Below are 23,590 nucleotides of genomic sequence, written 5' to 3'. Positions count from 1 at the left end.
CATGTTTTTTTTATCTCAGCAGATTAAAAAATATTGTAGCTTAAACACAAATTTAGTTTGTTATTCTTTAATTTTATATTATTATTCACTAACAAAAACTGTACGTGCAAAAAGTTTAACATAATTTTTTGAGCCAGAAGTAAATTTTGTTTAATATCCCAAAGTCGGAATTTTTAAATTCATACAAAAAAAAGGGTCGTGTGCGGCCGATCGTAATAGAAATAGAAACTGCTTCATTCTTGTTAAAAAAATACCAAATTGCGACGTTTACACTAAAATAACTTATTATTGTCTAAATATTGTGAATATTCGTTAAAAATCTAACAATAATCCTTTAATAACAGTATCATTTTGAGACGAAAGATAAATAATAAAATTTTTTCAATGATATCAATCTTCTTTTAAATATAATGTTTTTGTTTAAAATGATCAATTTCCGGTGAAAAGCTCAAGCATAACCTAAAACTGTCCAAAAATGCTTAATGTTTGAAATCCAATAGTCTTGTATTAAAAATAGCAATTTCCATAAGAAAATGTCTAATTTATGTCAAGTGATTTTTAGTAAAAATAATGGTTTCCAGTGTAAAACTTTAACGTAACCTTAAATTATTAAAGTATTTAAGAATCCTTAATAAAATATAACTTTTTTCATTAAAAATACCAATCTCCGACTAAAAACACTAACATCGTCCAAAGTTTTAAAAATATTCTAAATCATGTTCAAATTTTAATTATTTTTATTGAAAATGCCAATTGTTGATGTCAAAAAATGCAACCTAGAATTTTTAAAGAAAATTAATCTTCTTGGAAAACTCATACTTTTTATATAAAAATTTGCACTTTTGACACAAGAAAAAAGAATCAAAAATTTTTAATAGATTATCAACCTTCCTTGAGTTATAATGATTTTCATTTGAAAAATATCAGTTTTCGTTATCAGTAGTCAATATAAATAAAAGTGTTAAAAATTATGAATCTCTTTTGAAATCTGATAATTTCTAAATAACAATTACAATATTCGACGAAAAATACACTTGCAAATTGTTCTAGATTGTAAATTTTATCATTTAAAGCAAAAATAAATAAATTTATATTATGTCAAATGAGTTTGGTTTAAAAATACCATTGTAAATATTCTTTTATTTATAATTGATTATTGTTAAATGTTCCAATGATTATAGTAAATAACATAAAATTGTACAGAATTGTAAATCTCTTTTGAAATCTACTGAGTTTTGTTTAAAGTACCGGATTTCCTGCGAAGAGCATTAATATAAGCTGAAACTGTTCCAAAATTATAAATTTTGTTCGAAAAAGAATTATTATTCTTTTATAATACCAATTTTTGTTTCAAAACGCTAACTTGACATCAAATTGCTTAAATTTTTTTAAACTTTACAAGCTAATGATCTTTGTTTTTGAATTTTAATTACTGGTAAAAAAGCTAACATAGACAAAATGAAGGACAGGCACTCACACAATACATGTATAATGTTTTGAATAATTTATTATATAATTTAAGAGTTTTAATTTCAATACAAAAAGTATTTAAAAGCACAAATGTTCCCCAATTCGTATTAGATTTTCTATGATTTTTCTTATTGAAAGGATTATTTAGAGATTTTGAAAATTACAAACATTGCAAAATTTGACGAATTGTCGAAAATTTTACATTTACAACCAAAAATCTGTTCCGACACAGGATCAAATCTACATAAAATAGTGTGGAGATATTTTTTAATACAAAATAAAAGCAACACAAAGTAAATTCTCCACAAAGTAAAATAACAATAAAAAAATTTACTTAAATGAAAACTAACAAATACTGTTGATTAAAAATGATAGAATTTATCATTTAATAAAAAAATGGTCAAAAATTGATAAAAATATAACTAAGACAATTTCAAAAATATAAACATTCTAGTTAAAGAGGGCAAAATGAAAATACTAAAAATTGGAAAGGTTTCATTTGTTTTCTTATCTAAGATTCTTGAGTGAAAATTAGTTTAGGAGTTCCATTGCTAGAGGGTGGCTTTCTAATGTTATCTTTTATATGATAACAAGCGCTACTATTGTAATTTTAAAGTAATTGTTATAATAAATATTTAAACACATTCCTGAAATATGAAAAGTTCTAAGTTTGAACGCAGTGTAAAAAATATAATTTTATTTTTCTTAAATAAAATTTAAATCAATAACTATTGGAAATTTACAGTCGTTTTGCTGAGTTTGCAGAATTCGCAAACAAAGTAATTATTATTACGCTTTTGACAGTAATGACATTTTCAGAGACACTAGCGTACAGAAAAATAGTTAAATTGGATGTCAATCGCAACGGTGTCTCACTTTTAGACGATATTCTTCTCTTCCTCGCAATTCCTGCATTTTTCCTCTATGCTATCTTCAGTGTCGTTCCAGCCATACGGACACACGATTATTTGAAAATCACAATAATCATTTTGGAGGTGATTTCCCTATTTTTATTTCTTTGTTAGTTTTTTTTCATAACAATGATTGATAAAGAATTTATTAGAGTGTTTATTCCAGGGGAGCCAAGTTCTAATTCAGACTCCTCTCATAGTTGACGGGTTGAGACGTTGATCGAATTCACAAAAACTTCAATCTGAGAAGCCAGGTCGTGAACTTATAACCTTTTCAATCATTTGCAACTTCCCTTTATGGATAATTCAAATTTTTGAAATGAAATCGACCGACACAACAGACTACAGATACGATTTTTATGGGAGAGTTCTGTGGACTATTTTGAAGCATATGACAGTTCCCTTAACAATGTTTTACAGATTTCATAGCTCGGTTTGTCTGGTTGATATTTGAAAAAGTGCATATCAACCTAGAGAATTTCATCGCTGATTCCAAATAAAAAGTGCTACCCTGTTGAAAAAAATTATACAAGGTTATAGAAATATAGAATATAATAGAATCTTTATCCAGAGAAAACATGAAATTCAATAAAAATTTGTAAACGAATTTTGATAGTTATCTTATAACATTAAATCAATGGAATTTAACACAACAAATTTTATCAATAGCATTGGACAGATATTATATTAGATTCTATCCATCTATAAATCCTTTACTTTTGTATCAACAGTTTCTCATTCTATCTTTTAAGGAATCGTACATTTTTCTATCAACATTCTGTCATTAAAACTCTCTTAAGTCTTACCATGGTAAGACTTGTACAAAAAAATACATATATTTAGAAATTTCGGAAACTTGTATCAAATTTTACCCATTAAAAAATCTTATATTTTTCAATATGTAGTCCCCTTTTGAAATTCAATCGAATCTTTTTGGCACAAAGCTTGTAACAAATAATGTCCTATAATATTGGAAGATTTGATTGAACTATTTCAGTCTAGCAATCTTATAATTTTTTTTTTTTGAAAGCTTCTCATTAAAATTCTTTTAAATCTTATCCATTCCGGACTTGTTTTTAATGCAACGTATAAAAAATTGTATGAGCCAAGAAGTCTTATACTTTCTTACTAAATAATTTAAAATAATATGAGTGGAAAAGTATCAAATGTCTCAAGAAGTATGATTTGAGAGAAATTGTACAGGTTCCGGAAAATAGGATTGGATACAAGTCTGATGCGGACGAGAATCAATAGAATTTCATTAATAAAAACTATTGATAGAAAAAGTATAAGATTTGAAAGCAGACAGAATTTGATAGAAATTATCTAGATTCAGAGACATAGGATTAGATAAAACTCTGGCGGGGAATAAGATTTGATAGAGTTTCATTGGGAAAATTTCAATAAAAAAGTATAAGATTTTGGAATGGATAGAATTAGAAAATAACTTTTATGATTTTGGAAAATAAGGTTCGATACAACTCTGGCGTGCAAAATATTTGATAGAGTTTCAGTAAAAAGCTGTTGATAGAAAAATTATAAGATTTGACAGCGGAAAGAATTTGATAGAAATTTTCAAGATTTAGAGCGACCGGATTACATACAACTCTGGCAAGGAATTAAGATATGATAGAGTTTGAATAAGAAAATGTTCGTAGGAAAGGTATGATTTCTCGACCGAGAAAGACACAAGAGACCTTTTAGGATTTTTGGACATAAGGTTTTATACAAGATTTAAGATTTTAAATAATTTCAATTAGAAAATTTTTAACTAAAAGTAAAAGACTTCCCGACGATTCTAGACATATTTTAATTAAATTTGATCTGAACATTATGGGGTAACAGAGCGAATTACTAAAAAATATTCTGTTGTCAAGGTCGAAGAATAAATCCTTTATTTGATTTACGTTTCCCTATATGATTGAATGTGCGTTAAGAAAGCACATTAAAATATAATTTAATATTTGATCAAATTGGATTGGATTCCTATGACAAAAGCATATTCAGGATTAGATTTTTGTCCAAAATGCGTTCTAAATGCTTCTGAAACATATTAAAGATTGTTCATTCAAAAAAGTATGGGGATGTATAGGCCAGGCCCATTTTGCTTTGACAAAAAATAATAACAATTCTATCCATATGTTTGATAGAAATGGGTTGTCTTTTAAACGAGACATTGCGATACACTTTCGATAAACAGGAATTATTTATAATTTATTTTGACATGGTAGATTTAGAAAGTATCATTTTCTTCTTTAATAAATCGTACCAAACTTTTCCAGCAGGGTAATCTTCTATTTGTTGTTTGATTGTTTATATCTTTATGACATTATTTACATACGTTTTGTTATTTTTCTCTTTATCATTTTTATTTACGATTTTAAAAATAAATAAAAATCTATATGTGTTGAATCTGCAGCAAGAACTTCAGAAGATATTTGCGCACTTTTTAAATAAAAAATATTTACAACTTTTACCAAACGTATTTTTTTAATAGGTCATATTTTTAAGATATTCTATTCTTTTTATTTACAAGGTAATTGCATATTACTGATGAGAGACTTACTTTTTAAAAGTAACTAGTTATCGTTATCGTTTTCTCTCCAAAATGTAAATTTTTCTTAGTTACTTTGCAAAAAAGTAATTACTGTTATTTTTCAGCTACTTTTATATATACGTATATACTTTATATTATATATATTTAATTAAAAGTTTATTATGAGGACAACTGCAGGATTTCACCGGGAGCGGGTGCTAATTTGAAAAACTGCACCCGATCCCAGCGAAATCGCGGTAAAATTTCAACCATAACCACGTCTCACGACCGTAAGATAGGTGGTTACAGTCTGTAATAAAATCAATACGATGATCCGGCAAAAGTTTCATGCATGCTGAGAACACGGAGCGACCCAGAACGACCGCCTTCTGCATTTTTCCCGCACGTGTTTTAGTATATTTTTGATACTCAGGGCTGCTTTTCAAGCTGTTAACCAGTGAAAGCTTGGCACCTCTAAGAGCGCTGTGATTTTTCTGTCAGCTGATCCCGAAAAATCGATAACGAACATGGTTTGCTTCTCGAAGTCAAGAAGAACCATGTCAAGCACAGTCACTCCAATCAATTTCAGTCACTTTTTAGTCTCTGTTCAAAATAAAAGGTTAACTTTCGTAACTTATTTCGAAAAATTAAAACAGTAAAGCCAAATAATTCTGAATTATATTAATTTTTTTAATTTATTTGAATTCTTCTAAATTCATCTAGATTAAAAAAATTTTTTTTTGAAAACTTCTGAATTCAATGATCCTTCTTTGGATTATCAATTTTTGTAATTCACGCACAGAACGTTTAAATTTACCTTTAATTATTCTTAATTTTATGAGATTCTTATACATTAAGTACTATATATTTACCCCTATTCATCTCAATACAATACAATATTTTTAGATGATGAAAATTGCGTTGTATTCACTTTTACTATTTTTAATTTATCTTCCTTTGATACATATTTCATCAATCAAATCAGAGCCGGTGAAACGTGTTGAGCCTAGGCGGGTAATTTTGCTGGACGCGAGAGTGAGAAGGAGAAGGGGTAAGGTCTTCTTTTGTTTTTTTTTCGAATTTTAACCTTCAAACATTTTAAGTAAATAGTAGTTCTTTGCAAAGATTGATCCTTTTTATTTTAAAATTAATTCATTTGGCTTAAATATTTAATTCATTTTTCAAATTGTCTTTGTGGATAACAATTATATTATTTCTGTACAAAATTAACCTTCTCGGTTAAAATTCCACGTTGTCGGGTTGAAAATCTAACTTTTTTTTTGAGTATCAGCCCTTTTTGGTTTAAATGGTCTTTAATTTGATAAAAATATGTTTTTCTCTCTAGAATGAAAAATTATTACTATGGACAATTAAACTTTTTAGTGTTGAAAATGAGACTCTTTGGTTTGAAAATTTATCCCTTTTAGTAGAAATTTTATGTTTTTATTTATTTTGGTTGTTTTTTTTTCTATCTAATAAAAATATTTTTAGGCTGAAATATCCAATATTATATTTTTGCTGTTGAAAAATAACTGTTTTTTAGGTAACTATTTAATTATTTGATAAAAAATCCAACTATTTTGTAGACTAAAATTTCTTCGTGGATAGAAGATTTGTCCTCATGGATTTAAAATCTAACTGCCTATTAAAAAATTCATCTTTTTGGCTTGAAACTTAAAATTCTTGCTCAAAAATTCAAATACTTTGTTGAAAATTCACTACATTAAAAATTAAAATCTCAAGCGTATTATAATAATATAGTACCTAGATACCTTAATTTTATTTAAAGGAATTATTGGCCTATTTTCGTAAAAAACCAAATTATTTTTTCTATTTTGAGAGCTTCAGTTTGGGCTCTGAAGTGTGTTAAAATATTATGTTTGCGCGTTTTATTTCAGGCGTTTGTCAAATGAAATGGAGACAAAATTTTGATCTAAAAGGGGTTCTGGGTGCTGACATTTGGAACGTCGCTTTGGAGTGTTCAAGCGTTGTTTAACGATCTGTGACGAGTAATGGGAAGAGTGAAAAAAGTGTTCAAAGTGCGTGACGTGGTTTTCGAACGTCTCATTGTATGTATTTTGCTATTTTATAACGTAGGGTTGCGGTTGATGCATACCTGTCTGTTTTCCTCGTTGATTTCAGACTCCTATGATGATAGGTACATTGCGAGTTCATATACATATATATAGGGCTCTAGAGGTTAACCATATACCACGTACATGAAGCAAGCGTTTGGAGTAGCACCAACGTGTGCAAATATAAACTCTCTATTTTAATTCAAAATTAATTTAGTTAAATTTATAACGGACGATATAGTATATCTAATTGCTCTATAGAAAACAAACCAAATTCAATAATAGTACCTAAAACAATCAATACATTATATAATAAATTAACAAAATGTTAACAGTCAACAAACATACTTTTCTCTTGATGAGTCTAACATTACTTATCTGAAATACTCAATAAAAGTTTCTTCCTTCAAAGTCAATTTGTGTAATCATATCTTCTTGTGAAAAACGAGATACAGATAAGGCATCAGTTTTAATATCCAAAGTATCTGGTGGCGCTAACTGAAAATGAACATATTTAGTAATTATAATATCAGTCGGTGGAAAAAAACAAAACATTTGACTAAATCCATTTGAAATCAGCCAAGTTCTACCCTTCATGTCACTGAATCTATCAGCGATGGAATATGTTGTTTGTTAGAGGAAATTAGGTGACCCTTGCCCGTATATAGGGAAAGTTTAGAGCTTTAAAAATTATAGTGTAATAAGTTGCAAGTTTTCAAAACTTGAGGGAAGAAGCGGCCAACCTGTCCCGTCAGCAGAGCAGATTGGCCGATTTCCCGAAATTAAAGAAGAGCAGTAATTATATAATTTTAAACGATTCTTCATTGAAATTAATTTAACATATTTAAAAATTTTTCTTTTTTCCTGAAATATACTTTTCTCATTGATTTTCAGAAACAACCAAAGATAGAAAAAATAAGATACAATTTTTTTTGGTTTTTCAAAAACCTGAAAAGATTTTCTGTACAACCCCATCTTTTTCGTTTTTTAAAACTTTCTGCTCGTACCAAGAAGGTAGTCAATCAGTTTCTTATAGGCTTTTCCGGTTTTGAGGACAGAAGCATTATGTTTCCTGAAAATTTAATTTTTCCTCGTGAACGAAACTAGATGCTGCAAGAGGGCAAGCGCAATTTTTTGAAAAAATTTTCTACATATGAACAAACTTTTATCCTAATTTTTGATGGTTGTTTATAAATTAGTCGTTTCTGAAGAAATTGTTAAAATTCGATTTAAAACAGAAACTTCTTGCAAAAATGGTTTAACCCGCATAAAACTCACCGCATGTCTTCTATATAAAAGGTGCAATTTAGCAAAAAATATAAGTTTCGGTTTTTTTGTAGTCCAAATTTTTATATTTTTTGATAAATCGTCGTCATTTTAGTAATTTAAGAGTTAAAATTTTGTTTTGATTGATTTCAAAAGGGTATGGTTAACCTCATTAAAACAGAAAAGAAAATTGGAACATCTGAATTTGTTAAAAAAAACTATAGAAGTTCAAAGAAAAAATGTGTGTCTTTTTAAAAAATATACGTCAAAATTCAAATACTTTGTCACAAGAGGGGAAAAACTCTCTGATGTAAAATGGATTCAGGTATTTTTATTTTTCTGAATAAAACACAAAAGGAAGAAAATTTTGTGTATGACCTGATTTTTTTCAACGTTACGCTTTTTACGAAATTATAATCCCTTCTTACCTAATTTTATCTTTTTAGGATTAAAAGATTATTATTTTTATAACAAAAAAAAAAACACTGACATAATCCAATTTTTCTTTATTAATTTTTTTGAAACTAAATTTGATAAAGAAACTTTCTAAAAAGAACTATATTATATTGAAGAAAATCTGAATTAAATAAAAATTGTATTGATGTTAAATAATTCTAGGTTTAAATTATATTAAAGAAATTCACTTTTATCTCATTTTTCATTTTGTTATCATTGAAATTTATTACCTAAAATAATAGAAGAATGCAAGAAAAACATTAATGATAAATAATTTATGAAAATTGATGTTTTAACTTCAGAATTAATACATACATATAATATTTATTTGTAATGTATGGAAAATAAACCCGTTGTCTTTTTATTATAACATACTAATTTCGTGCGAAAATGATAACGCAATCTATTCTTATTACAAGATTGTAAATATTCTTTAAAATATAATTTCTTTTATTAACTATACCAATTTCCGGCGCAAAAAACTAATGTAATCCAAAATTATCAAAAGATTCGAAATATTGTTCAAATTATAATTATTTTTGTTCGAAAATGCCAATTTTTTATGTCAAACGCCAAAGTAATCTAAAATTTTGCAGAAAGTATTATTCTTCTTTGAAATATAATTTTTTTATTATTACAAAATCAAATATCAGATAAAACATGAAAATAACCTACAGAACGTTTTTTTAGAATTGTTGATTTTTTTCGAAAAATAATAATTTTTGTGTACAAAAATCCGATTTTCTCTAAAAAATATTAATACAACTTGAATTTAAAAAAAAATGCAAATCTTGTTTTACGTATAACGATTTTTATTTAAAAATACCAATTTTTGGTGTAATACTTTAACATAACCTAAAGTTATTAAAACTTGTGAATCTTCTTTAAAATGAAATTTTTGATTGAAAATACCATTTTCCGATGAAAAAAAATAACCTAATTCATAACTTTTAAAGTATGCTAAATCTGGTACAAATTATATTTTTATTGTTTTAAAATACCAACGATACACCACCGATTTAAGCAGTCTATTGATTTTAAACATTAAAAAAGTGCAAATTAAAAATTTCCATACATAAAATTGAAAGGTAATATGTTATACAATTTTTTTTCATTAATAAATAATACATTTTTCAAGTTAAGGTTTTTAACATGTAGATGTATTGATAATTTTGTTGTTATTTTTTTATTTACTGGCCTAGAATACATACTTTTTTAATATCGATTTTTAAAATTGAAAAAACTGCTTTCTAGCTCCGCTGGGATACGAGCCCAGGTCTTTCAGATTGCCAGTCTGGCCGGTCTGCCGCATCAGATCGATAATAGGAAAGACCTCGGCTCGTATCCGAGCGAAGCTAGAGACCATTTTCTCATAATTTTAAGATCAATATTAAAAAATATTAATTTTGGACCAGTAGATAAAAAAACAAACATTAAAATTATTAATAAATGATAAATGTTTTTATAACTTTCTATAAATTTAAAATGATGATTTTTCGAGCTTCAAAATGTAAGGAAAAAGTTCTATCATATTTTACCTCTTTCGCAGCTTAACAAGTGACAAATTATTGCTATTTCTGTAAAATTAATAACTATTTTTTCGAATTGTTCTTTTGGGAGAAATATTAAACTTCTTGGGTCTCCTCCAAATGATATTTTACTTTAAGACTAGAGCGAAAATTTTCCAAATTTTTTCGAACTATTTAATAAAACATTCGAAGATGTCATCAAAGTAAATAATTTTCTCATATCGACATGTCCCAATTTTTTTAACTTTTTGCAGCTTCGAGAGTTCGCTAAGCGAGTTAGCACTTTTATTTTTATTTTTTTTTTTAAATAGAACCTTGTTACTTGGACCCTTCGCTGTGTTTCTAATAAAAACGTTTTAATAAATAGAAATAATCTGAATTTAAACGTACATTTGTGTTCGCTTTTAGCCAATTTACGAAGCCTTTTACGCTTTTCAAGTGTTTGATTCCATTCCAGACAAGATCCATACTTTCCAATTCTTGAGGAACATTTTCACACAGAAACCATTTTTTTTCTACTTGATTTTGGGGAGGTACAAAACGCAAGTGTTTAGGCAAGGCTCTTCCAAATGCGAAAGTCTTTTTAGGTTTCTTTTCTATTTTAATGTCACGTCTTAATTCCTTTCGAGTCATTTCAAGTTCTGTGGCACTTGGACGGTTCCTGATCAATGCAATTGGCCTAGGTACTGTTGGCATTTCTTTGATAATTACCTATTGAGTTACAAAAAATAATTTTTTTTTTTTCAACTGAAAACTTATTCTATTTGAATACTAGAAATCTTATTGTACTAGTATTTTATTAGCGGATACCTTTTCAATATAAATATTTTATAGTGGCATCTTAAAATGACAAGTTTTCGGTCATTTTCCGGTTACCAACCATTTGTCCTAGCAATAAAAAAATTAAACTTTCCTACGCGAATACAAATTTTCAATTTAAATAGTATGGTAAAAATTAACAGTCAGTGATAAGCTGCAGGGATTCATCAAGAAAATCGGTACACATTTCACAGACCGGATTAAATGCCGGTCTACCCAATTTTTTCGCAAGATTTCCAGGGATTTAAAAGGATTGAAGTGATTTGAAATGATTTAAATTTACTTTAGAGAATGTTGAAGATTGAAAAGGATTTTGATGTGATTTCAAGTGATTTTTAACGCATGTAAATAGAAAGATATGAAGATAATTAAAACTTTTTCTGTTAAAGCAGTTTTGAAGAATTTCTTTCAATTTCAAAAGATTTGGAAGGATTTCATAGAATTTATAAGATTTAAAAATACTGAAAAAGATTTTAAGATTTTTGAGGATTTCAGTAATATCAAGATATTCCACTAAATTTCAAAGAATATCATTAGATTACATGTAATTTTACGGGATTTCAATTAAATAATTAATCTAAACGGTACAAAAAAAAAGTCATCTGCCCAGCGGACTGAACCAGCATGTCAATATGTTTTTAAAGTCGCTGAATCCGAATCAGGGGTCTAAATAACCGAATTGACTTATATTTAAAAAAAAATGCAAAAATAGACATGAAATCGACGAAAACAGTGATTTTCCGTGTACTACCTTGATCAAAAAGTTCCCGGAATTTATTTTTAAAATTAAAAATATAAGTTTATTCTTGAATATTGATGTGGTCCCCTTCAAAGTAATTCCCATCGACTGCCACGAACTTATGCCAGCGCTTGATCCAGCTCTCAAAACATTTTTGATTCTCAATTTTCGGTATGCCTATCAGTGCCGTTTTCGATTTTTGTATTATCTCCGATCGGCTGCTAAAACGCGTTCCGCGTAGTAGTTTCTTCAGTCGATCGAACAAAAAAAAGTGACAGGGAGCTAAATCTGGCGAACTTGTTGGCTGCGGAATTGAATTAGTTGAGTTTTTGGTGAGAAACTCACGGATAATGATGGCATTGTGCGACAACACACACGCTGTTGCAAAATTAAATCCATTGCAAAAATCGAAATTCGCAAAAAAACAGATGCACTCAAAATTGCGTTACATTTACAAACGTCAAGCTAGAAATTTGAAATTCGCAGGGAATGTTGTTAAAAGGTGTGATAACCTACAGAAATGAAAAAAATGTGAATCGGCCAGCAGGGGGTGCCACACGGTGATGATTCCGGGAACTTTTTGATCAAGGTGGTATATTTGTATAAAAAAATTTGTTATGCCCGGTGGATTGATCGTAACAATGGAATTTATTATATTAGTGAACTTAATTACCATACGTTTATAATTTTTTGTGTCGCTCAATAAATTTTCTCGGTAAAAAAACACCGAATTCGATCGTTGTTTGTCTCTAAAACTCCGGAAAAATACAAAAAATGGTGATTTTTCCTTTATTTTTCGGTAATCGAACAAACATATATAAATACTGAGTCCACTAAGCATAAAAATGTTACTTTTTATTTTTAAAATAATGAAAAAATCCATAGACGTAATTTTTTTATCTGAAATATAGAGGAAAAATCACCGCGAAATTGGATTGAGCGACCCAAAAGATTATAAAGTTATGTTGACTAACTTCATTAGACATGAAAAATTCCATTTTTACCCAAAAAATAAAGCAAAAATCGCTGTTTTCGTCATTATTACGTTGATTTTTGCGTTTTTCGAAAAATATGAGCCAACTGGGTTATTTGGACCCCGGATTCGGATTCAGCGAACCCAAATACATATAGATATCCCGGTTTAGTTCGCTGGGCATAACAATATATTTTTTTTGCAAAAATATACGTCTTCCAAATGTTTCAAGGTACCTTCAAAGATTTAAAAAGATTGACAATTATTCAGGTATTTTCAAAGATTCCTAAGGAGTTTAAACAACTTTAAAATATTGCAAGTGATTTTAAGATATTTAAACGAGTTAGAGATATTTTTTAAAATTAATTTTAGGTGAAGTTAAAGAATTTTTGAGAAGTTTGAAAGATTCTGAAGCATTTTTAAGGATGTTTTAAATGATTTAAAAGGATTTGATAAGATTTTAATGGATTTGAAAGAATTCATATTTTGCGCTGCGTTAAAGAATTTTTCAGTATTCGAAGGGAGTTTTAAAGGATTTTATAAAATTTCCCAAGATTTTAATGACCTAAAGGAATAATAAATCTCTGAGACAGAATTTCAGGAAATATCACATTTCATGAAATTTCACGGGATTTTCTTAGACATTAATAGATTGTAAAGATATAAAGTGATTGTATACTATTTCAAGGTGTATAAACTTTAGTTTCAAGAATTGAAGAACTGAACTATTTAGGAAGTTTTAGAATTATAGAGATTTTAAAAATAACAAGTAATAATAGGTATAATATAATATAATATAATATAGCATAAAATGTCATGTCAAGCGATTGGATTGATTTTTATAATAAAAAATGACATTTCTTTACCAAAACAAAATTCACTGTTATTTTCATTGCTTAAAAATGAAGAATTTTAAACATTTTGCAGCTCAAAATGTTCATTATTCTAAAAATATTATAAATTGTATGATTACTATTTATTGGAAACTTTTCCAATCAATGAGTGCAAACTTGAAGCGGAAAATTCAACAATTTCAAACTTCGTTTCCAATTTAAAATATTTACATTATGATCGTGAAATCAAACAGAAATATACTATAATAAACTTTCAAATTATTGCACATTTTTTCTTTCCGGATGTTCAAAATCAAATTTAGAACACTTAGAAAATTTAAAATATACGTGTATATATGTACACACAGACTCATATATGTTGAACGATTCTTAAGTGAAAAATGGAATACTTTGAAATAATTTTAAACATTTGGAATTAAAATATTATTAAAAAACGTTAAAAATTAGGTAATTTTAAATGGAAAATATTAAAAATAAAAAAATTTCTACTTTGAAAGGTGAAAATTAAATAAATCCGAAATTCATTCAAAAATGTTAAGTTTTTCATTCAAATTGCCTAGTCCACCTTTTCAACTTTAATTAAAAAATGAAAAATTTTAGAATTAAAAAAGTTGAAATTTCGGCGTTCAACATCAGAATCGACGACTCTAAAATTGTAAGCATTTAAAATTAAAGATATTATTTAATTTAAAAGTTTGAAATGTTTGTTATTTTGATATAAATTGAAATAATAAGAATAACATTTGCAAAGCTTCGTTCTGAAATATTCTAAATTTTAAGTTCGAATTACATTTTTTCTTTGATTTATAATAATTTTTCAATAACAGATAAGTTTGTATTGAAACTACGAAATTTAGGTTTGAAAAATTATATTTTTTAATTTGAGCGCTTGCTACACAAAAAACTTTGGTTTTAGAATCTTAGGCCTGAGAAGATTATCGTTTTACAATTGCCGTTTGGATCATTGTTTAAATTCAGATCATAACAATTTTTTAAATGTTAAATATTATAAGCATTCTACTAAATAGTATCATGTGATATTCAAAGCGTTTGGATACATTCCTTTATTAAAAAATTTAATTAAAAGAAACACACTGTTATTTTCAACGATACAGATGAAAGAATCTTCAATATTTGAAACCTTCCATGTATAATTATTTTTAAATCTTTGAAAAGGATATGCTTTCCAATTGGAAACTGTAAAAATCAATTAATTAAAAATCGAAGCGCTATTAATTAAACAATTCCAAACTTCAGTTAGAAACTAAAGAATTCTTCAGTTAGGATTTTAAGATTATGCCGTTAAGAATGAGTAATTTTTCAACTAAACATCACGATTTTTAAAGTTAACTGATTTTAATCTAAAACTTTAAAAAATAACTTTAAAATCAATTATGAAACTATTTATTCAAGGGAGAAAACCTAATGTTTAAGACAATTTTATAATATGTTAATCAGACGAATAAATAGTATGTTATTATATCTAATAAATAATAATAATAATGACAATGGGAGTCAAGGGCATCACGTGGGACCTACAGCTTAAGGTGGGATCCGCACTACCAGAACCTCTGTAAAAGGGACATAGAAAAATCTCTAGAGATGATGCTCTCTAACGTAAATTCTGATCACCTAACCGCCTCAGCCACCGAGGTTATTTCATAGAAATAATTAGGATTCGTATATTTATAAGAATTTAGTTCTAAATATTACCTGCATAGATTTGCAAGCATCAGCTGTAAAAATAATTTGGAACATGTCCTTCAAGACTTCCTCATCTATTCTCTCCAAAGATCCAGTCAATCCTCGCAGCCACTCACAAAAATCATGGCAAATTTTATCAGTGATTTTAGACGCTCTCATGCTTAATGTAGCATCAGGGTTGTAGCCTTTTAGGTCTTTTTTCTTAAGTGGCCGCCATGTTACCACCTAAAAAAATCATCAATGATTTTGATTATAAAACCCATCTTTTTGGCAGAATTTAAAATATAACTGCAAAGATAAAAAATCAAATATTTCACCACCTTTCGTCGTGGTTTAACTAGAAAAAGAGCGTAGGGATTCAATTTTTGCGAATTTGGGGAATCTCCCCGTAGGGAACGTTCCGTTGCAGATGGGGGATGTACCTGAAATCAGGAAAGAAGGTTCACAATTAGCCCTTAGATTTTATTTATATTTTTTTAGTTTAACAGTTTTTCAATAATTCGACAAATTTGTAATGGGTTACTAATTCGCAGGTATGGTCGTAAGACCCTTATGCAAAGCATTGTAGGAATTCCAGTATAAGCCTATAAGGATTTTCCTATGATAATAATAATTTAGTTATTTAGGCAAACTAAGATTTCAAGTGAATCCAGGGGATTTCTACAGATTACAAAAAGTCCAGGATTTTGTCAATGAATTTTTTGGCATTTCCAAATATTTCAAGGGACCCAAAGGAATTATAAAAGCTTGAAAGTATTTTGTAGGACTACTAATTATTATTTCAAAGAGGATATTTTGGAACTATTTAAGCTATTTGAACATATTCAAGATGTTTCTAGGAATCTCATTAGTTTTAAAGGATTAAATCAAATCAACAAAAAGTACGAAGATTTTGCAGCATTTCAGAGATTTCTAGGGATTTGAACAATTTTTACCGACAACTTATTTTTCGAATGATTTCTATTTACTGAAAAGGATTTTTACGTTCATACATTTAATTATTGTGAAAGATTCAAAATAATTTCGCAGGACTTTCTAAGATTTCTTGGAATTTCAAAGTAAAGACTTTAAGGGAATTTAAAGAAATTCACAACATTTAAGGGATTTTACAAACTCTTTAATTATTTTGAAGAATTTACGAAATTTTTAAAGACTTTAAAGAATTTGAAGGGGTTTAATAGAATTTTTAAGGACTTCTGAAGAATTTGGAAAATGAATAAAATAAAATTACATTTTTCATGGGAAGATTTATATGATTTTATTCTTTTTTTAAAGATTTTCAGGATTTCAAAAGATTTCAAAATTTTTTAGGGACTTGAATGGTTAATTTAAAGAGAAATATAATTAATAAGTCTCATTTAATTCATATTAAAGGGATTTTGAATGAATTTCACTTATTTCAATAGACTTTCACGATTTCTTAATAATTTCCTTCATAGGTGAAATAAATTTTATATCAAGGGATTTCTACGGACATTAAAAATTTCAAGGAATATAAAGGTATTAAAGAATATTCTAAGAATTTTGGATATCTGAAGTTATTTTAATATATTCCACACAATTTTAAGAGACTTCAAAAATCTTAAGGGATGCAACTAAAGAAGTTTACAATAGGAAATAAATTTATTTTATTTATCTACTTCTGCATTAGATTATAAGTGGTCGTAAATAAATCGATCCTCCTCAGTTTGTCTACTTTTCACATTAATTCAATTTGCTGGTATTATTCATTTACACGCTAATAATCCTATAATCATTTTCTACAAAGATTAAAAGAAGTTAATTCCGTCGATCACAGTTTTATCTATAACACAATTTATTTTCAGAGTTCTTTTAATACTATGTATAACAGTTATTTAAATAGTATTAGGAATAATTTAAAATACATTAACTGTTATTAAGAAAAAATGAAAACTCATAATCCTAAATTATAGAAATGTGTAAACTTGAATATTTCAAAATATATCAAAAAAATCTGGAAGATTGTAACCCTATTTTTGTAATTTTGCATGATTTGAAAAAATTATGAGCAAACTAAATGATTTAAAATGATATTCCAAAATTTTGAAGAGATTCAAAAATAATTTGAATCTTGAAAGTATTTCAAAGCATTTTAAAAAAAGTAGCTTTTCTAAAATCCCGATTAGAAATAAGTCGTTCAGAAGATAAAAAAATTTTCTTAGGATTCCTGGCTAATTTTTGAATGATATATTTTTAAAATAAATTTAGAGAAAATTTTAAAAAGATTTAAACACATTTTACAGAACTTCGTAAAATTTCAAAAAATAAGTTAGAATATATAAAAAAAAAACTTTCAGTTTTGCAAGATACAAAATTTGAGAAAACATTCGAGTAAGTTTACGAGAAATTAAGAGGTTTTAAACATTTTCAAAAATAATTGCAAAATTAACAGGATTTAAGACAGGCAATAATAAAATTGAGATTTTTTAAGATTTCGAAAAAAGCCTCGAAGCTTTTTGAGAATTATGAAAGGTTTCAAGAGAATACATTGTCTCAGAACTTCAGAGAAAATGTAAAATGATCTTTATTTACAAGATTTATTTTTAGAGAATATGTAGACAAATTTAAAAAAACTTTCGCTGACTGTTAAAAGACTTTCAAAATTGTAAACAAAATAAAGTGAAGGATTGTAAGGCATATTTTTTTATTCATGCAGGATCTTGTGTTAATCTTAGGAAAAATTTGAAAAATATACAATTTATTTAAAAGGGTTAGAAGAATATGCTGACTTTTTTCAATTTAAGGAAAAATTAAAATTGTGGTAAATATATTGAGAAGAATTAGAAGTTAAAAAACTTAATAATTTCAAATTTGAAACATTTAAATAATTTAAGAACTAGATGTGAATCTTTAAGATTAAAAAAAGTTTTTAAGTTTTGAGAATTTTTAAAGATTTTACGAGAATGAAAGAAATGTCTTAAGATTCATGGGCAAATTTTAAACAATTTTTCATTTTGAAAAATAAATGCTAAGATAAAATTAGAAAATATTTAAGAAAATTATAAACCATTCCCTGAAATATCCAGAAATTATAAAAAAGATTTTAAGGCAAAATACCTTAATTATGCAAGATTAAGTTTTAGAAAAAAATTAGAGTAAGTTTGAGAGTTTAAGTTTTAATCTATTTGATATCATTAATTAATTATTTATTAATTATCATTGAAGAGGTACTACAAACATCCATTTTAAACATTATTTTTTGGAATACGAAGTAAATTTTACAATAACTATGTTATAATTAACCTATCATAATGAATGTTTAAAAACATTTTGTTGTAATTTCTCTTCAATAATTGATCATTAATTAGTCACTAATCCAAAAGGGATTACAAATTACATGTAAGAATCACTTACAAACAAGAATCGCAAAAATAATTTTTAAGAAATATGTATATAAAAAGAACAAACATCATAATAATCTGAACTGAAATTGTAGTCTAATTGTAATTTAATTTTATTAGCTTTTAGTCGAGATTATAAATTACAAAAGTATTATTTGGTTTAAATATAGTAAGATATCACAATATTTGAAATTGCACGGGATAAAACTGCATGTTAAATAATGTTTATTGGTGCTTCTAGTAAGAGAAGATTTTTTACTTACAATCTGGAAAATATTGAGAAAAAAACCGGAATTTTGGTGAAAAAATAGGGGACACTGTCTTATTTATTCAAGTACTTACGAACAAATCGAAATCGATCTCGCTGGACCTTCTTCTATCCCTTCTATCTTTTTCACCATCCTTACCCTTGGCAAAAATGAACCTTCTCCCCACGTATTTTTTTGGTTGCCACTGCGGCATGTTAAGAATAGGAGCCACCAGGTTATAGGATTTCAAGGGTAGAACACGCCTGAGTTGACGGGAATTACACAGGGGAGGCTGTTTCGAGGAAAATTCAAGGTCAGGGGACAACTTATCTGAATTCAAATACCGTTTCGATTCCGCAAGCAATCTCAGCAAGTTTATTGAAATCTTTAAAGCTTTTTTCAAATCCGGGTCAATATCATCTTTCCGAATTTCTGAGACTCGTTTTGAATACCAGTCGCACAACTTTTTCAAAATTTCTCCAGGAGATTCATCCTCCTCTACACACCTTTCCAAAATCTCTAATACTTCTTCCTCTTCCTTTGACATGGCATACAATCTCCCTTCATCTCTCGAATCTTGCCTAAACATCAACAATTCTTCCTCAAAAGGACTTGAATCTCCAGCTAAATCCCAAACCGACATTTTTCTTGCACCAGAATGCTTCGAACTTAGATCAAGGCTAGTCCGGGCTCTGGCTAAACGAGTTTTTTTTTCATTGTCTAGTTCAAACGCTGCAGAAGAACCCATTTTTCCAGCAATTGTTTTAATTCTCGTTAGTGTGTTTCGTTTATCTTTTAAAGATTCTCCAAGATCAGGTTTTGATTCCGAATCCTCTTTGTCAGACTTCAGTTTTAAACCTGGACTTCGAATAGACACACTTTTGCAAGAAGCTTTTCGGTCTCTTTTCCTGGTACCTTGGTTACTTGGGATTTCTATCAAACTGTCTTCAAGGTCGCTATCGTCGTCTGACTTTGACGTGACCACCGAGGCTCGAGATTGCATCGAAGTTGCTTTCCGCAACCGCAGAGCTTTCAGCGATTCCAAGCTAGGTTCCCAGACCAGCGGTGCGTGACAAGGTGCAAGATATTTCGAGGTATTCAATGAACCATTGGTGACCTCAGGTCGAGCGTCTTCAGATTCCGAGCTTTGTCCACTTGGAGTTGAGGGTTTTGATACATCTGTTGAATGAAGAGAACCAGATTTGATACTCACTTTCTTCAAGTCTCTACTTTTTGGGGAAAGGCTCTGATCTCTGGATACGGTGCTAACATTATCAGAATCTTTTGAGATTTTATCAGCTTCTTCTTTCAAGGTCATTTCAGACTTGGAAGACACTAAACTAAGTTCCCAATTTGATTCTAGAATAGATCTTTGATCAGAAATAATCGATTCCAAATTAGGACTTCTCAAATATGGTAGACTCACTGAACTAGTATCACTTTCTGATATATCATTAAAAGGTTCATTAACCATTGATGATATAATCGCTCCTGGCAATTCACGTTTTAGATTCTCAGGTGTTTTAAAAGATTTGTAGAGGCAGGGTAGACATCTGTCAGCATTTTTTCTCGGATAGACTTTCACTGATGGGATCTTTGTTAAGTTATTTGATTTTAGTTGGGGGATTTGGAAAGCAGGGCTAGAACCGGATGTGCTACGGGTAGCGGAAATAATTGTTTTACTTTCTGATTCACTTCTTTTGGAATGAAAGTGGTAATTCTGACCTAAGTACTTTGGAGCAACTCTTCTAAGTTTATCACGAGTGCTTCGATAGGCAGAGTTATCAATTATTGATTTTCTATTAGTTCCGATTTTGTACCCAGATTCTAACTCCGAGCTGGAGGAACTTTCTAAACTTCCTCTTTTGGATTCACTTACTTCCGGATTCAATTTCAAGGAATTGTTTTTCGTTACTAACTTTAGAGCTCTATAAGCATATCTTGTGGAGACATTTTTTCTCTTTGATAACTTCTGTGATTTAGCCTCTTCTTTTTTTATGTCATGATAGATTTTTGAATCAATTGTTTTTTCATTATAAGAACTTGAAACTGAAGATAAATCTGACGCGTTTTCGTGCAAAGAGGTAACGTTGAGAATCTCAAGATCGATAAGCTTCTCTTTGGACTGAAAATCAGAAGAACATTCAGAGAGTATTTTTGGAATACGATAATTAATTATTTCTTCATGGTCTGGAAAGCTGTCAGTAGGTATCAGTTTTTTGAAACTCGGATGTTGGCTTGCATATCCTAATTTAGGAACTCTTAAATAATCTTTTATAACAGTTTGAGAGGATACAAGCTTCTTTTTTGATTTACACTCTGAATCATACTCTTCTGTAGGATCTAAATCAACATTGACTTGAGATTCAAAATAATCTTCATCAGAAGATTCATGGGTCTCAGTGGAACTTGGGATCGATATTGTTTTAGCAAAACTTGCAAAAAGACTCGCTTTGCCTAAGTTTGGTGTTCTCGTTTTCTGAGTATCGAATAAGGGCTTCTTCTCAATTTCATATTCTAGCTTCGATTCAATTTTTTCCGAGGAAGTTGTATTTGCATGATCTTTGTAAGTTTTAAAGATTTTATCTACGTTTTTAGAATCTGAGCTCTGTAAAGCTGAATATCTAGAAACTATTTTCTCTAATTTTGGATCAACCAAATTTTTAATAAATAATTCTTCAGCAGTCGAATTTCTTCTTGGCAAAAACTTTTTAAGATTGTCATCAAAAATTAGTGTGGGTGGTTCATTTCTGTGATAAGGACAAGTCTTCCTTGAAAAAATTTTTGAATTTGGAAAGTCTGTTTTATCAACACTGACACACTCAGACGTAACATTTTTTTTGCGGCTTTCAACAAAGGATCGAAAATTTAAAATTAATTTTTGGTCTAGATTGGAATATTTTTTATCAAAAGCTTTGTCATCCTGATGGATATTTGCACTCGATTTGAAGAAAGATTTGTGCGAGGGTGTAGGAGGAGAAATTTTAACGATCGTTTCATCGTAGGGCTTAACTTTGCTGAGATTATTAAATTCTGCGGAATCGTGGGGATCAAAATCTAAATTATAATTGGAGTGGGGAATATAAGGAAAATGGAAAAAAGGATCTCTTACTTTTCGAACTTTCTTTTCTATGTTATTACATACTTCGTTCCAATAAGATGTTGACTTTGGTATAGGTGTTTCCCATCTAGAATCGGAAAATAGAATTGAAGTAATAATTTTGGCAATGTTCTAATTTGAACCTTCTATTCAATTTTTTATGAATTTACCTTAACAGTTTTATTTAAAAACTTACTAGAATGTTTTTTACTTAGCAAAATTAGGTTAGTTAAATAACATACCGTGACTTTTTAACAAAGCGCATCTTTTTCCCATCACCATGATAGTCCAATGCTTTCCTTTTTTGAAAATCACACATTATGTACCACGGAAATTTTAAATTTATTCTTGTTACATATAACAATATAAAAATTTAATAAGAAATTTATTACTAAATCTATCAAATAGAAAATTTACAAATGCAATGTTGCTGACATCCAAACCTATTTTCAGTGTGTGTATCGATCAAACATGATTTTCATGATGGTGTTTTTATTATCGCTTAAGTAAATGAAGAGTTTTTTAATTTCCATAATAGATGGCAATGTTATGGAATCAATATCCACATCGGGCTTTTAAAATTTCAGAAATAATGTTCTATTTATCGACATACGGAAATGATTCTACCGTGGTAACTTTTTTAAAAGGTTGCAGGTAATTTCGATATGCAACTGTAGGTAACAGGAAAGTGAAACTATTATTTTAGTTTCGTAAGTTTGAAATGGCTTAAAATACATAAACGAGTATTACCGACAGTAGCTCGTCTACTGCTACCTTGAAGTTCGGTTATCAGGAAACTGTTTTATCCGGAGGCGATAAAGTTAAAAGGGCTATGGATATATAAACTTATTGATTGTTACTTGTATTAACAATTTTGAAATAAATATTTACGAAGTCCTATTAACAATTATTGTTCTATTATTGAAACTTTTAACAAAAATTCAGTAGATAGAACCCCCGATGATAAACTCAAAAAATTTCAGTGGGTTTAAGGGTAGTAGTAATTTAATGAATTGTAAAATAACTTCGTTTCGTTCATATTTTCATAAAATGCCTTAAAACGTTTAAAATCCTTTAAGGTCTTTTGAAATATCTTTGAATTGTCAGAAAATCTTTTCAAAGCTTTGAAATTATTTGAAACCTTTAAATCAGTGTATAATAACTATTTAAAATTTTATTTAAATATTATAAATCCCGTTAAGGGCATGTGACACAGCTAAATACCTATATTACCGACCTCACTTTTTCAGTTCACTGAATGTTTTTTTAGACCTAAGAACTTTTTTTATAAATAAAATATCAAGCTGAAACTTTGGAAAATGTATTAGAGTACGATAAAGTACGTTTAGGTACTGCAATATGGTAGGAACTTCCCTGAAAATTATTTTATCTTTTTTCTGAACCTGGACATTTTTTGAACGTTCCGACTTTTTTTATATATAAAACATCGGTCTCAAACTTTGAGAAATTCAAGAGCCGAAAGAAAACTACGTTTAAGTACAAAGCTTAATAATAAAAGATGTAAAAAAATATATTTCAACAATCAAT

General features: G+C 28.4%; 1 protein-coding gene across 3 annotated transcripts; it reads right to left on the bottom strand.

Annotated features, from left to right (window-relative positions):
- Window positions 1-2,235: 2,235 nt before the first annotated feature.
- On the bottom strand, window positions 2,236-22,436 carry LOC117171534. Of its 3 annotated transcripts, none has more exons than XM_033358931.1 (9): window positions 22,285-22,436; window positions 22,055-22,130; window positions 19,037-19,234; window positions 15,653-15,754; window positions 15,342-15,557; window positions 10,634-10,954; window positions 7,341-7,490; window positions 7,034-7,280; window positions 2,236-2,892 (listed from the first exon to the last, which is right to left on the bottom strand). In XM_033358931.1, exons 1-7 carry the CDS (start codon window positions 22,359-22,361, stop codon window positions 7,380-7,382), a joined length of 1,101 nt encoding a protein of 366 aa, XP_033214822.1. In that variant the 5' UTR covers window positions 22,362-22,436; the 3' UTR covers window positions 2,236-2,892; window positions 7,034-7,280; window positions 7,341-7,379. The 3 variants fall into 3 exon arrangements, with proteins under 3 accessions (XP_033214822.1, XP_033214823.1, XP_033214821.1); XM_033358932.1 differs by having other exon boundaries at window positions 7,034-7,184; XM_033358930.1 differs by having other exon boundaries at window positions 7,034-7,490.
- Between the last annotated feature and the right edge of the window lie 1,154 nt (window positions 22,437-23,590).

This window comes from Belonocnema kinseyi, chromosome 4, assembly GCF_010883055.1.
Source record: "Belonocnema kinseyi isolate 2016_QV_RU_SX_M_011 chromosome 4, B_treatae_v1, whole genome shotgun sequence".
NCBI lineage: Eukaryota > Metazoa > Arthropoda > Insecta > Hymenoptera > Cynipidae > Belonocnema > Belonocnema kinseyi.
The sequence above is the reverse complement of the archived record's forward strand: the minus strand, read 5'-3'. Positions and strand labels throughout refer to the sequence as shown.